This window comes from Cupressus sempervirens, chromosome 3 (genome assembly GCF_028749045.1).
Source record: "Cupressus sempervirens isolate cs-2001-9-10 chromosome 3, ASM2874904v1, whole genome shotgun sequence".
NCBI lineage: Eukaryota > Viridiplantae > Streptophyta > Pinopsida > Cupressales > Cupressaceae > Cupressus > Cupressus sempervirens.
This window is the reverse complement of record NC_143120.1, coordinates 961868395-961881377: the sequence shown is the minus strand read 5'-3', so window position 1 is coordinate 961881377 and position 12983 is coordinate 961868395. Positions and strand designations below refer to the sequence as shown.

General features: G+C 36.2%; 1 protein-coding gene across 2 annotated transcripts; it reads left to right on the top strand.

Moving 5' to 3' along the window:
- Window positions 1-1205: 1205 nt before the first annotated feature.
- LOC149569927 (YTH domain-containing protein ECT4-like) lies at window positions 1206-7096 on the top strand. 2 transcript variants are annotated; one of them, XM_089822611.1, is made up of 9 exons: window positions 1206-1718; window positions 3691-3767; window positions 3877-4024; window positions 4128-4168; window positions 4300-4851; window positions 4976-5566; window positions 5667-5879; window positions 5996-6148; window positions 6225-7096. In XM_089822611.1, the coding sequence occupies exons 1-9, from the start codon at window positions 1667-1669 to the stop codon at window positions 6555-6557; spliced, it is 2160 nt and encodes a 719-aa protein (XP_089678737.1). In that variant the 5' UTR covers window positions 1206-1666; the 3' UTR covers window positions 6558-7096. The 2 variants fall into 2 exon arrangements, with proteins under 2 accessions (XP_089678737.1, XP_089678736.1); XM_089822610.1 differs by having other exon boundaries at window positions 4128-4201.
- Window positions 7097-12983: the final 5887 nt, after the last annotated feature.

Sequence of the window (12983 nt, the reverse complement as noted above, 5' to 3'; positions counted from 1 at the left end):
CACCAAAATACAAGGGGAAATGAGGCTCTATCCTTTGCCTTTTTAAATTCCTATTTTGTTATGTTTCATCATATTGTCTTGTATGGTATTGAAAACATTTTATTACACGATGACTATGAATGCTTTTAGCACTAGTAGTTTTTTAAAAGTATCTTTAGTAGCAAGATGAACTTTGAGACTATCCAGTTATACTTTATTTTAATGTTTGTAAAAATTTCTATTTTTAAAATAAAAAAATAATATATTTTATTTCTACTATTGCCTCTTATTGTACTATTGGATCAGCTCCAATCATTATAAATCTTATTATTATTATTATTCAATATTGAAACCCCCCATCCCTGAACAACACAAAAAAAAAAGAAAAAAAGGGGCTTTAATATTCAATATTGTGCCCACATGACTCCAACCTAACCCTAAGATTTGTCAACCAAAACCCATCCTTTTCTCTCACTCGTTTGAGAGGTTTCGAGAAACGCTAGGTATATTTTTATCTATTATAGGAAACTTAACTCAAACGTCATCTACTTTATATTATTATTATTTTTATTTGGTAGTCAAAATAAATAGTCACTTTCTAAAGTAAGCATGGTTTATTAGGTGAATTACCTACATAAATCCCAATTTAGAGGAGAGATTATTTTTTCATGCGTGGAAGTATTATCGCCTAGCAACAAACCACTAATTTAGCCCCAAAATACTATGAAGTTAGATAAACATAAATTTATCAAAAGATCACCAATGAACTTTTAAGTTAGACAAACATAATTTTAATTAAAAGATGAGTCTGGTTTGTGTGGAGCAAATGAAGGAACACACATGGAGACAAAGTAAACCGAAGAAATTTGGAATCTTTTGGAAAAAGTGCCCTTCCACATAGCTTATCCATCCACCACTCAAAAAAATCAATACTCGTAAAAAAAGATTATAATTTAATGCTAATAATAAAATTATTTGATGAAATATCACAAAAATTAATGAAAAAGTGAGGAAAGGCCGATTTTATATAAGAGATGTAATAGATCCAATTTCATTTTGGAAACCCTAATCGCCGAGGACGCCGTGACCATTTTGTAAACCGTTTGCAAATTAGGGTTAGAGAGGGAAGTGGTATGGAAAAACCGACCGGTTTGCCAAATCCGGTTTTGAAGATGATGTGATGAGGTGTTTTGCTATTTGATAGCCTGGCGTTGGGTTTGTTGATCTCTTTAGAAAACCGCCGTTTGCTGTGTTATGAGAAGGAGAATCGAACCCATTAACATATTTGGAATAAATTTTTGTGTTGTTTGTTCAGAAGGGAGCAAAGGTTTTTGCTAAAACCCTCTGTGTATTAAAGATCGAGGGCTTCTTGTCGAGAGAGTTTTATTTTTTAATTTCGGGTCAGGAAGAAGCAAGGTTTTTGCTTAAACCCCATCTGGGTCGGAGATCGAGGGCTGATTTTGCAATCGGCAGGTCAGGAGTTTGGATTTCGGTGGTTTGATATTTAGATGCAGTTTTGTTTCGAGGGTTTAGCTGGGATTCTTTCTCGGGGGTTCGGGATTCTATTTTTTGGTGTTTAGGTGTGCGGCGCAGATCTGTGCGGTGCGGGGGTTTGTGAGGGATTCGTGGTTTGCTTTTTGATATTTCTGCGGTCGGCGTTGAAGATTGAGGTTTTCAACGGGCCAATATGGCGGCTCCTGCACAAGAAACTGAGCGCATCCTTTCTGCCGGTGACACTGGTATTTTCAAGCCTTTAATCTCATGCCTTTTTGTTTATTATTGGTTGCGGTTGTTTTTTAATTTTCACACGCATTAGATAATTGTTTTTGAGGAGTTTAATTAGATCTGCAGGGGATTTGTGGCTTATGGGATTGGGCGTTTATTCTTATTGCCTTTCACGAATGTTTTAGTCTTGTGTAATTTCAGTTGTTGGGTGTGGCGTTTGTTTTTGTCTGCTAAAACCTTGAGGTACTTTGTGAATGCCTATAGGATGTTCGATGTGTGCCATGTTTGTTACCCGCATTCACTGTTAGTTGTCAACATCAATATTCTCCGACGGTTCTATAGAGTACGATAGTTTCCTCACATGTATTCGCTGCCTTATTTCCGCTGGTGATTTGAACTTTTGGGCTCTCATTTCACATTGTAGTGAAATCTCTCAAGCTATAATTTTTTTGATTTTAACTTTTTTTTCCTCGAGCTGTGTTTTGTCGTTTTTAGTTTTTTTTGTTGTTGATTGATTCAATCACGATGCCTAGATATTGTTCACTCTACCTTTAAACAGATTACTAAATTTTGTAAAACAGATTTGGAACTTTTTTAAGTCTACTTTGTTTCCCATTTCTAAGTCACAATCCAAGTTGATGGCTGTTCAGGTGCGCCCCCAACTGTTTTTGTTTGCCAGTCTTGAACTAATCAACCGTGAAAGGCATTTCCTCTATTAATATTAGCAACTCCTAAATTCCCATTTAATGTTGAGGAGTTAGTTATTTAATCTTGGAATTCAAAGATAATCTTTGTCCATATTGATTTCCTTAAAACCTTTAAGAAATTCTGCAGCTGAGATTATTTTTGATTTGCGCTGGGACTAGCCAGAGTCACTAAATGGCCCTATAATTTTTTTGATCTTTGACTTTTTTTTTCCTTGAGCTGTGTTTTGTCGTTTTTAGTTTTTTTGTTGTTGATGGATTCAATCACGATACCTAGATATTGTTCACTCTACCTTTAAACAGATTACAAAATTTTGTAAAACAGATTTGGAACTCTTTTAAGTCTACTTTGTTTCCCATTTCTAAGTCACAATCCGAGTTGATGGCTGTTCAGGTGCGCCCCCAACTGTTTTTGTTTGCCAGTCTTGAACTAACCAACCGTGAAAGGCAGTTCCTCTATTTATATTAGCAACTCCTAAATTCCCATTTAATGTTGAGGAGTTAGTTATTTAATCTTTGAATTCAAAGATAATCTTTGTCCATATTGATTTCCTTAAAACCTTTAGGAAATTCTGAAGCTGATATTATTTTTGATTTGCGCTGGGACTAGCCAGAGTCTCTAAATGGCCCTACAAACATTGCATGATTGTACCTACCTAACTCCAGTCTAAATAACATCTGATAGTAACGATTTCTGATAATGTTTGTGTTGTTTTCTTGATTTTGTTTCTGGACATTTTGATGTTGTCCGTTTATCAAATTTTTATTGACTACTCATTTTACGAATCATTTTGAGTAGTAGGGTTTTGGTTTGGGCAGAGTACTATTGTTACGGTTCACCACTTAAAAACCACATAAAATCATTTGTTATTGTAGAATAGTCTGTGTTAGTAATTAATTTGCTGAGTTGCTGTAAGAAGTGATCATCTCATATGAACTCATCTTCCTTGTAGACCATCATGGCATGCACTATCTATCTGTCATTCTTGTTCTACAGTTGTTGGCATGGCGATTTGATGTTTAGTGGTGTCTCATTCTGTTCTTGCTGTTTTAAATGTGTTTTCATCAATTTGCTTTTAATTCAGTAGCATTTTATATGCTTATTCTTGTTTACTTGGGGATGTTTTATTTGTGTTTAATCGGTTTACATTTTTAAAGAGTGATTGAATAAGATAAGAGTGGAGAATCTTCTTTATGTTCCTTGGTTTTCTTGTTATGCTATAGGTGTTGTAGTCTGAATTCTGGTGTAAATATGTTTGCTTTTCTTGATGTTCAATTTCAGAAGCTACAAAACTGCTTCAAAATTTGACTCTGGAACCTCAGGCAAAGCCTGCAGATGTCACAGAGGCCACTAAACAGGTACTATATAGTTTTGAAAATTTTGGGCTTTTTGGTGTCAAAGTGCCATTTTATGAACCATGTAGTACTATGGATTTCCTCTTTTTAATGTTCAACATGTTTTCCTTAGTCTCCTGATGCAAACGCTACTAATGAAGTGGCTGGAACTGGACCTTCCACGGGTAGGACTAACACTCCTGTTTTACAAGACACGCTGATGGATCCAACCATGTTCTATGTTCCCAATGGGTACCCTCAGCAGGCTTATTATTATGGAGGTAACCTTCCTTTGTTTTCTGTGCTTTTGTCAAAAGGTTTTTGATATGGTGCTAGAAACCAGTAAAATTTGTTTGTTTTGAGAATTTAGCTTGTTTTCATCAGGTTATGATGGTCCAGTTGGCGAATGGGAGGAGTATAGATATGTAAGTGCTGATGGAGTGGATATCACTGCCCCTGTAAGGCTATTCCTTCGAACAAAATGCATTTATAGTTGTGGGAGCAGTGTTTTTTGTTGTTATAACATGGTGCAATCCTCTAAAATGCTTTCTTGCAGGGGATGTATGGTGACAATAGTTCACTTGTCTACCATCCTGGTTATGGCTATCCTCAAGTACCTTATAGTCCCTATTCTCCAGCTGGTACCCCTGTCCCAACTATGGGAGCAGATGGTCAGCTATATGGGCATCAGCAATTCCAGTATACTGGTCCTTATTATCAGCAACCTGTTCCTCCTGGTGGACATTACACACCTTCACAAACTCCTCCTTTAACACAGACAGATGTACCAACATCTGTGGGTGGTGCAGATCAGATGACTGTAGATAACACAAATGGTAATAGCATTAATGGAAGCAATAATGGTGTGACCTTGGGCCCCAGACCTACATATCCAATGCCAATATTGCCATCTAATGGTTCATATGGCAGGGGTATATTGCCAGTAAACCATGAGGGAATCAGATCAGTTGGTCCTTGGCTTGATGGGCCAGTGGCTTCTGAGGGGCAGTTGAGGCCTCCGGCAGCTAATGCTGTACCTTCAATGGTGCCTCAAACAACATCTCCTGGGCCGCTTGGGCAGAATATTCGTCCTCTGCCACATGTTATGGTATGGGTCTTCTATAATTATTTTATTTGGGTAATAATCAATCTTGGTGGGTTTTCTTTCTGTTTCTGTTTAGGGCTATTATTTCTTCTTGATTTTTTTTTTCTGTATTTCGTGCTTTCTCTAGCCACATATGCAGGGTGTACCACACCCAAGGCCAGCTTCTGGAATGGGACCTGGTCCTGGCTTCATGAACAGACTGTATCCGACGAACAGGATGTATTCTCACAACAATGCTTCTGGTCGATCAAGTCCTGGTTTTGTAACAAATGGATTTGAATCCCGGCCAAATGGACGAGGTTGGAATGCTTCTGACAGGGGTAAACCAAAAGGCAGAGGTAATGGGTCCATGAATAATAATGAAAATTTGGATATACTAAATGAGCAGAATCGGGGACCGCGAACTGCAAGATTTAGAAATCAACGACAAGTTCCGGGTGCACCATGGACAGTGAAGGTGCAGACTCCAAATGTGAATGTAAGCAGCGAGGATGCCAATGTTGTTCCCAACAGAGATCAATACAACAGGCCTGAGTTTGTAGCCAAGCCGCTTGATGCTAAATTTTTCATAATCAAATCTTACAGTGAAGATGATATTCACAAAAGCATAAAATATAATGTTTGGGCTAGCACTCCTAATGGGAACAAAAAATTGGACTTAGCTTACAAGGATGCTCAAGAGAAGGCTGGGCCATGTCCTGTTTTCCTCTTCTTCTCAGTAAGCTGGTTCAATAGATGATTGATATTTTTCTTGTTTTTTAATCAAAACAACTACAATGTGACAATAGATAATAAACTGATGATTTTATGCCTTCCAGGTTAATGCTAGTGGCCAATTTTGTGGTGTTGCTGAGATGATGGGTTCTGTGGATTTTAATCAGAGTGTAGATTATTGGCAGCAAGACAAGTGGAGTGGTCGATTCCCTGTGAAATGGCACATTGTTAAGGATGTCCCTAACAATCAGTTACGCCACATCACATTGGAAAACAATGACAATAAGCCAGTGACAAACAGTAGGGACACCCAGGAGGTTAGCTCGATTATTTACTGGCAATTAAATTTCTCTGACTGCAAATTTCTTTCTTATTTTGTTTTGTGTATTATTTGCTTTAGTTTTAAGCTTTTTTGTGTGTATTGTCTCTGCAGGTAAAGCTTGATAAGGGTATAGAAATGCTAAAGATATTTAAAGATTACATTTCCAAGACATCTATTCTTGATGACTTTCTTTTCTATGAGAATCGTCAGAAGGCAATGCAAGAAAAAAGGGCAAGGCAGCAAATTCAGCAACAACAAAAACAAGTAAGCACCTTAGTCTTAAGTTTTCATTGAACTATAGTTTTTGTTTCTTTTTTTTACTGACTTCTTTTGTTCCCAGTTCCGCTCTGGAAGTGAAGTTGTTGATCAGCTGAACTCTGAAGATTCAGCATTGAAAGCTCAGACAGAAGATGCAATTGTCGAAGATAAAGATTCTCCATCAAGATCACATCAGTCATCTGATTTACCTTCGGTTGCTGTGTCTGCAAATGACAAACATCATGACGAACAGAAGTTACAGAATAATCAAGAAGGTAGTTTGTCCTTGGAGGAAAGGGCAGTTCCTTCTGCTCCAGGAGAAGCGTGGAAGGGGTCAAAAACAACCATAACTATAGCTAAGAGGGAGCCCAATGGAGATGCCATTGATAAGTTAGTGCATGCAAATGGTTCTTAGTATGCAAGCCTTATATCCTTGCACACTGAATATGGATGCAGATTGTTGTTACATGAACATAGTGTAAGGTGTAGAATCTGAATATCTGGCAAGGGTTTGGTGGATTTACTGATAGCAATCTGTACAGCATTAGATCTGATAGATATTTGCCATACAACAGTTGTGAGAATCTCAGCCAACAATGTCAAGCGTTGGTGGACTGGTGAACCTTTTGAAGTTTGGGCAGAACTATATCCTTGGCCTCAGTTATCTCCTGGAACCTGTGGGTTCTAATAGTTAGGATTAATCCTCATCACTCATTCCATGTTTCTGACTCCAAGCAGTAGATTTAGGTCTAACAGTCTGTCTTTACCAGATAGGTTATCTTTTAGATTATTACTTTTTTTTGTAAATTTTCTTTAATAGGGTTATTTTGGCATGGTAAGTTCGGTTTTTTGAGGATAGCTTGCACTTCCCATGTGCTCAGCTTGCGCTGTCAAGTTTTTGTAAAAAGTTCATCTAAACGCATGGATCAATAAGAGAAGAATCCTATTTGTGCTTTTGCGAGGTCATTGTCTATCCATGGGTACCCCTCTATATGCCATGTGATTATCTTTTGGATAACATCATGGAAAATTCTTCAATTCGTACTGTGATGTGATTTTAGCTGTTGAGCAATCAGTTTAGTTCTGATTATCAAGTATGCACACATCCTAGTAATATGATGTCTATTGAAGGTTATCGCCCGTTGTGATGGGCCATCCTTTGTACTTTGCACTTTATTGTGTTTATTAAATTTTTATTTTGAAACAGTAATGACATAATATGCTGATAAAGTGAGTGAAGTCTTTTTATTAGTTGCTGAGAAATGATAAGAAATATTATGTCTTCTAAAGGTTATTGTCCGTTGTGGTGGGCTATCCTTTGTACTGTGCTCTTGATTGTGTTTACTAAATTTTGCTGTTCCAACTGAAGCAAACTTTGGAATGTTGTTACTCGGATTTCTTTAAACTATTGTTCTATATGCCAATATGTTGCTTAAAAATTCCTATTTTCTATTGAACACATTGGTAAGATGAATTTTGATTTACAAGAGACAAAATAGCAGCGAGTATAGACTAAAATAGCAATCAAATGACAGGTGTGAAATATGAAGAAGATATGTATGCTGCAAGTGAAGTGGTAGTGAATCTTCGGTATGCTGAATGTATATAATTAAGTCCTTGTTTGGAGGAGGCATGCTATTGCCCAGGGTATGATTGGAATAAGATGTAAGACATTTGCAATGTGAAGAAAGAATTGTACTAATTGATATATGTATGCTAAATTAGAAGTGTTGGATGGCAACCGTTTTAAAAATAATTTTAAGCTGTAATGTATTTTGATTATACACTAATCGAAAAAGAATAAGTTAGAATAGGAAAATGTATGAATGCATATTCTTAGTTACTTTGCGTGCTTTACACGGAAAATATTATGTAAGAAATTAACCTTACAAGGAGGACGAGGTAATTTCATTTACGGAGAGATGGGATGGTATTCCGAAATTTGAAATCAAGAGTCAAATGTCGTGAGCACTGAATGACTGATCTCATATCAATAAATCAACATTAGATCTTACAATTTTTATTTGTCCGAGTGCTAATGGAGGATTCTTCATCACTGGGTTGGACATGTCAGCAAAATTGAACATATCCTGGGAACATGTAGTGCGCAGGGGAAAATGATGTGAAAGCAGGCAAGTATAGGTCAAATTCGGTTATTTCGGAGGTGAAATTAATGTGGTACTCTTGTAGATGGGGCGAGCAATCTGTTCATGCGCTGCTTCAGGAGTTCACAAGTCATTTTACCCTATGAAGCTCAGAAAAGATACTTGAAAAAGAGAGCTCTAAACTACAGGTGTGGCCACGGTAACGATTCTACATAAAACAACCAAAAAAACAAAGAGAGTTACGTTCTTGAAAGTTCCATTATATACGACAGCACACAGGATAAGCTGAAGTTAATTATAGCCTCATGCTAAGGTACGGAATCAGAGGAATCCTAAACCTTCAAGTAATATGTCAACTTGGAGAGTCAGGTTGACAAGAAACTAAAGGTTTGTAGAGAATAATAGAGAGCAAATATATGATAAGCAGATAATAGTAACATATCGACTGAGATTTTGAAGCTGTATAAACGTGCGTATGAAATTCACAAAATTGAATTGCTGTATCCTGAACGTGACATGGTGCACTGCAGGCAGGGTTTCGGAAGTTATGCAAAGGATTAATTTATTTATAAATTGTAGTGGTCTATAATCCTGACGTGAGAGACTACGTCATGTAGGCTTAAGGTAAAAGGTCAGGTGGTGTGCACTTCAAATGTGTTTAAGATAACAATAATTCTGAATGAATGAAAAACTAAACTATTATTACCAAGCGCTTTTTTAGTTATCATTTTGCTTGGCTTTGTTCTTATATGTGTTTTTTTTTTCCTCTACGATTGTTTGTAGGATTTCTTCTTTTAATCTTATCAGATTTTCACAATCCATAAATCTATGTTTATGTATGCCAAAAAATAAATAAATACATACAACCAAATTCAGAAATATTTATGCTCGATGAATCCTGCGCTTTTTCACCATAAGTATTTCTTATTCAGATGAATGGATCATTTCGATTGATGAGGATTATGTATCATTGGAGAAATTGATACGTAATTTTCGAACAGTTTTTATCCAGAGTACTCAATAGAAAAATCTAAGTTGTATTTTTTTATTCGTGTCGATTCGTACAATTTTTTTTACCATAAATATTTTCAATTTTGATGTATGGATCATTTTGTTTGATGAGGAACATGAAGATAATTGAAACGATCTAATTTGGGTTTTCCAGGATCATTTGCGGGCCAGATGTCGAGCTACCAATCCTTTATATAATCTTTTTTATAATACCAAAAAAATGGGTACATTAAGAAAGGACGTGGCTGTCCTTCCGACAAATTGCACCATCGATTAAAATTCATAAAAATGATGATGCTTTGAGACTATTTGGAATGCTATAAGTGAACCCAAGATTGCTTATTTTGCTTGGTGCTTGGCTTGCCAAGGCCTTACCTTGGGGCCTCGGCTCAAACACATTGGGTTTTTGATTCCAGGTGCCCTTTTTGTGGACAACCAGTTTTTTTTGCATATTTTTTGGTTTTGTAAGCATGCTCAAAATTATTGGCATTGGATTCATGATTTTTTCAAGACATTCAGGGTTGAACTCTTTTATTGGCACATGATCTTGTTGGGTGACTCCCCTATAATTCCTTAGAAGTTCAACCAGATTTGGCATACTTTCAGGATGGAAATTTTGAGAATTGGATTCATGATTTTTGAGCATTGGATTTATATGATTTTTTCAAGACATTTAGGCTTGAACTTTTTTCTTGGCACATGATCTTGCTGAGTGACTCCCTCAGAATTCCTTGGAAGTTCAACTAGATTTCGCATACCTTCAGGATGGAAATTTTGTTTTCTCTAAGGAAAGATAGGAATGCTATTTTTTTCACATAGTTTTTTGGATGTTAACATTGCTATGTACACTAAGGCATGCATTTGTAATAATGTAATTATGCAGATTGAGGTGCAAGCTAACAAAGTTGCCCTTGAGGTAGCTCACCTGCAGGAGTTGCTGAACCATTGGGGCAATGCTCCTTGCACTATTGCCAGAGTTCCTCCTGATGCTTCAGCGGATACCTCGACGCCTCATGGCTGGCATCCTCGACGCCATTCTTCAGGGCGCCACTCGCACACTCTGCGCTCCTAGGCTTCTCGCCATCGCTCTCCCAGTGGTGGTGATGGTGGATGGAAATGCCGCTCAGCTTCCCCACCCCATGGTGGCTCTGGTTGGTCCATGACGACTCCTAGTACTCGTTGGGCACATTTTGGGAAGTGGCCTCGCCTGGACTTGGCAATCTCTCCTCTGCGGCCAGAGGTTAAAGATGCAGAGGCTGCCACTGATCCTCTGGTTACTGCTGTTGCTGATGATCGCTGGACTGTTCCCAATGCATCCCCCAATCTCAGAGATGATTGAGGTTTTCCTGATAAAGATGATCCACCACCCTCGGCTGGCACTGCATTGGCAGCTTGAAGTTGCTTTATATGATGTTCCTATGGCCATGTTTTTAGTTCGGCTTCGGTCGTGTGAACTCATTCGCGGGGTGATCTTGTATCCCTTGGCCCCTTTTTTTTGAATTGTAATCTTAGTATATTTTTTAATGGAAAAGGACTATTCATCAAAAAATAAATAAATAATGACAATGATTTTCTTGAAATTTTCAACATTTGATGTATATATTTTGTGATTGAAAACAACATTTTTTTTACAAAATTTCGCTGTGTTTTTGTAAATCTGAAAAAGAATCTTGTTTGATATATATATATATTTTTGTCTTTGGTGCATTTTGTTTGGAGATCAGCCAACACTTCAAGCAAATCCCTCCACTATGCTATTCTCCTTCCATATGGTGAGGGATTTTTCTATCATAACAATTTTTAAAAATCTTTTGACCCCTTCCACCTTGATTTTGTTACCTCTGATAATTCAAAGTATTTATATTTGGCTTTGGGTTTTTCTAGAGGGGGAAGATGTGTAGGTGCACTATTACAAGAGAGATTGGAATTTGTTTTTTATAAATTTCCAATTTTGCATCTAGTGGCGAGATTGGTCATCTCCTTTTGAAAAAAATTGCAATTTTTTAATTATAAATTTTGAATTTTGCATCTAGTGGCGAGATTGCTCATCTCCTTTTGAAAAGATTTGTGATGTAAATTACATTTTCTCTCCAATCTTTGTTTCTTATTCTTTCTTTACATGAGACCTTTTCTTGTCATAATGAGTCAACTACTTTACAAAATAATATAGATCAAATTTGAGATGGAGAAGTATTATGTGGATTATTTCCTTTTTACAAAGAGAGAATAATTGAAAATAAAAAAATGAAAGAGTTAATTGATATAGTATTTTTGAACAATTTTATCTAGAATAATTAAAATAAAATAGAATTTATATTTTTTATTTGTGTTGAATTGTGCAATTTTTCACTATAATTTTTTTCTGTTCTAATAAATGGATCATTTCAAATCATATGCAGGACTAGTTGCCCTGCAAAGACCCAAAAATGGGGTACATTGAGCAATCCCTTGGGTATGTTATTCTCCCTCCCTCGTAAATAGGGAGGGACTTTTCTACTATAACAATAACTTTAAAGAATCTTTTTATTTTATCCTACCAATCAATTTTGTTACCCAAAACAACAAACACGAGTGAACCCTTTCATGGATTATATTTCTCGATAATTGGGTCTTCTAGTCTTTCAAACAACTCTGCTGAAGATGTGTAGGTGCATTATTATGGGAGATTTCCAATTTTGAGTCTAGTGATGAGACTTCTCTCAACTTTTTTTTCAAAGATTTGAGAAGCAAATTATATTTCCTATGCAATCTTTGTTTCTTTTTGTCTCTTTGAATGAGACTTCTTGCCATAATGACTCAATTGCTTTATATAAATAATATAAATTAAATGTGAGACAGAGAGGTATTACGTGGATTACTCCTTTTCATGCATAGAGATTACACTGAAAATAAAGAAATGCAAAAGAATTAATTGAATTTGCCTAATGTAGAGGTGATTTAGAAAGTTGCATAGATGAATGTATCGTCTACATAAAAGTGAGCTAATCTAACTAATCATGCTTGAATGATGGAAAGAGTTACCAACTTATCTCTCCATTATACTAAATTAGCTAGAGGTATTTGTTCACAAGCCATTGCAAGAGTTCCAATAAGTTCTTGTTGATGTTCGTGCCAAGAATAAGAAACATAAATCCAGTAGCACAAACAAGATGTCCAAATAAGGACATCAATTCTCAAATAGATGAACTTTTCATACCAAAGGAGATGTATCCATTAATTAGTTGTGAATAATTTAACCAAAGATAATCTCTTAACCACCCTATTAAATAAGTAAAAAACTCATTAAATTGACTTTCATTTCTATACCATAAGGTGATATCCTTCCAATACCAATAGAAAGTTAGCCATCTAGTGATATTCAATATCCGTAAAATTGCTACATAAAAAGCATCCCAAGCCGAAATATGGCAAGTATTGCCCTGGCATAGACCATCAGAGGGAAAACTATAACAAAAATCTTTCTGTTTAGGGATTAGCTTAGAATTGCGCATGTCTAAAGAAACTTTTACTAAAATCAATGTAGTTGCATGGAAACCTAGAGTAATAGCATGATGAACAAAAAATTCTCCAAAAACCAATTGTTAAGAAGAGTGAATTTTTATTATTATAATAGCATTCAACCTATTGGGTAACCATATGAGCTTTTGCAAATATTGAATGCTAGATCATTTAGTGAAGATAAATAGCACATCAAGTCCATCTAAGGTCTTACCATGAGCAGATTG

Bases quoted from the DNA above. Each gene is read 5' to 3' on its own strand.
- LOC149569927 (XM_089822610.1), top strand. From the start codon at position 1,667: ATGGCGGCTCCTGCACAAGAAACTGAGCGCATCCTTTCTGCCGGTGAC. The intron at 3,768-3,876 runs GTACTATATAGT...TGTTTTCCTTAG, and splicing joins TCACAGAGGCCACTAAACAG to TCTCCTGATGCAAACGCTAC. The intron at 4,852-4,975 runs GTATGGGTCTTC...TGCTTTCTCTAG, and splicing joins GTCCTCTGCCACATGTTATG to CCACATATGCAGGGTGTACC.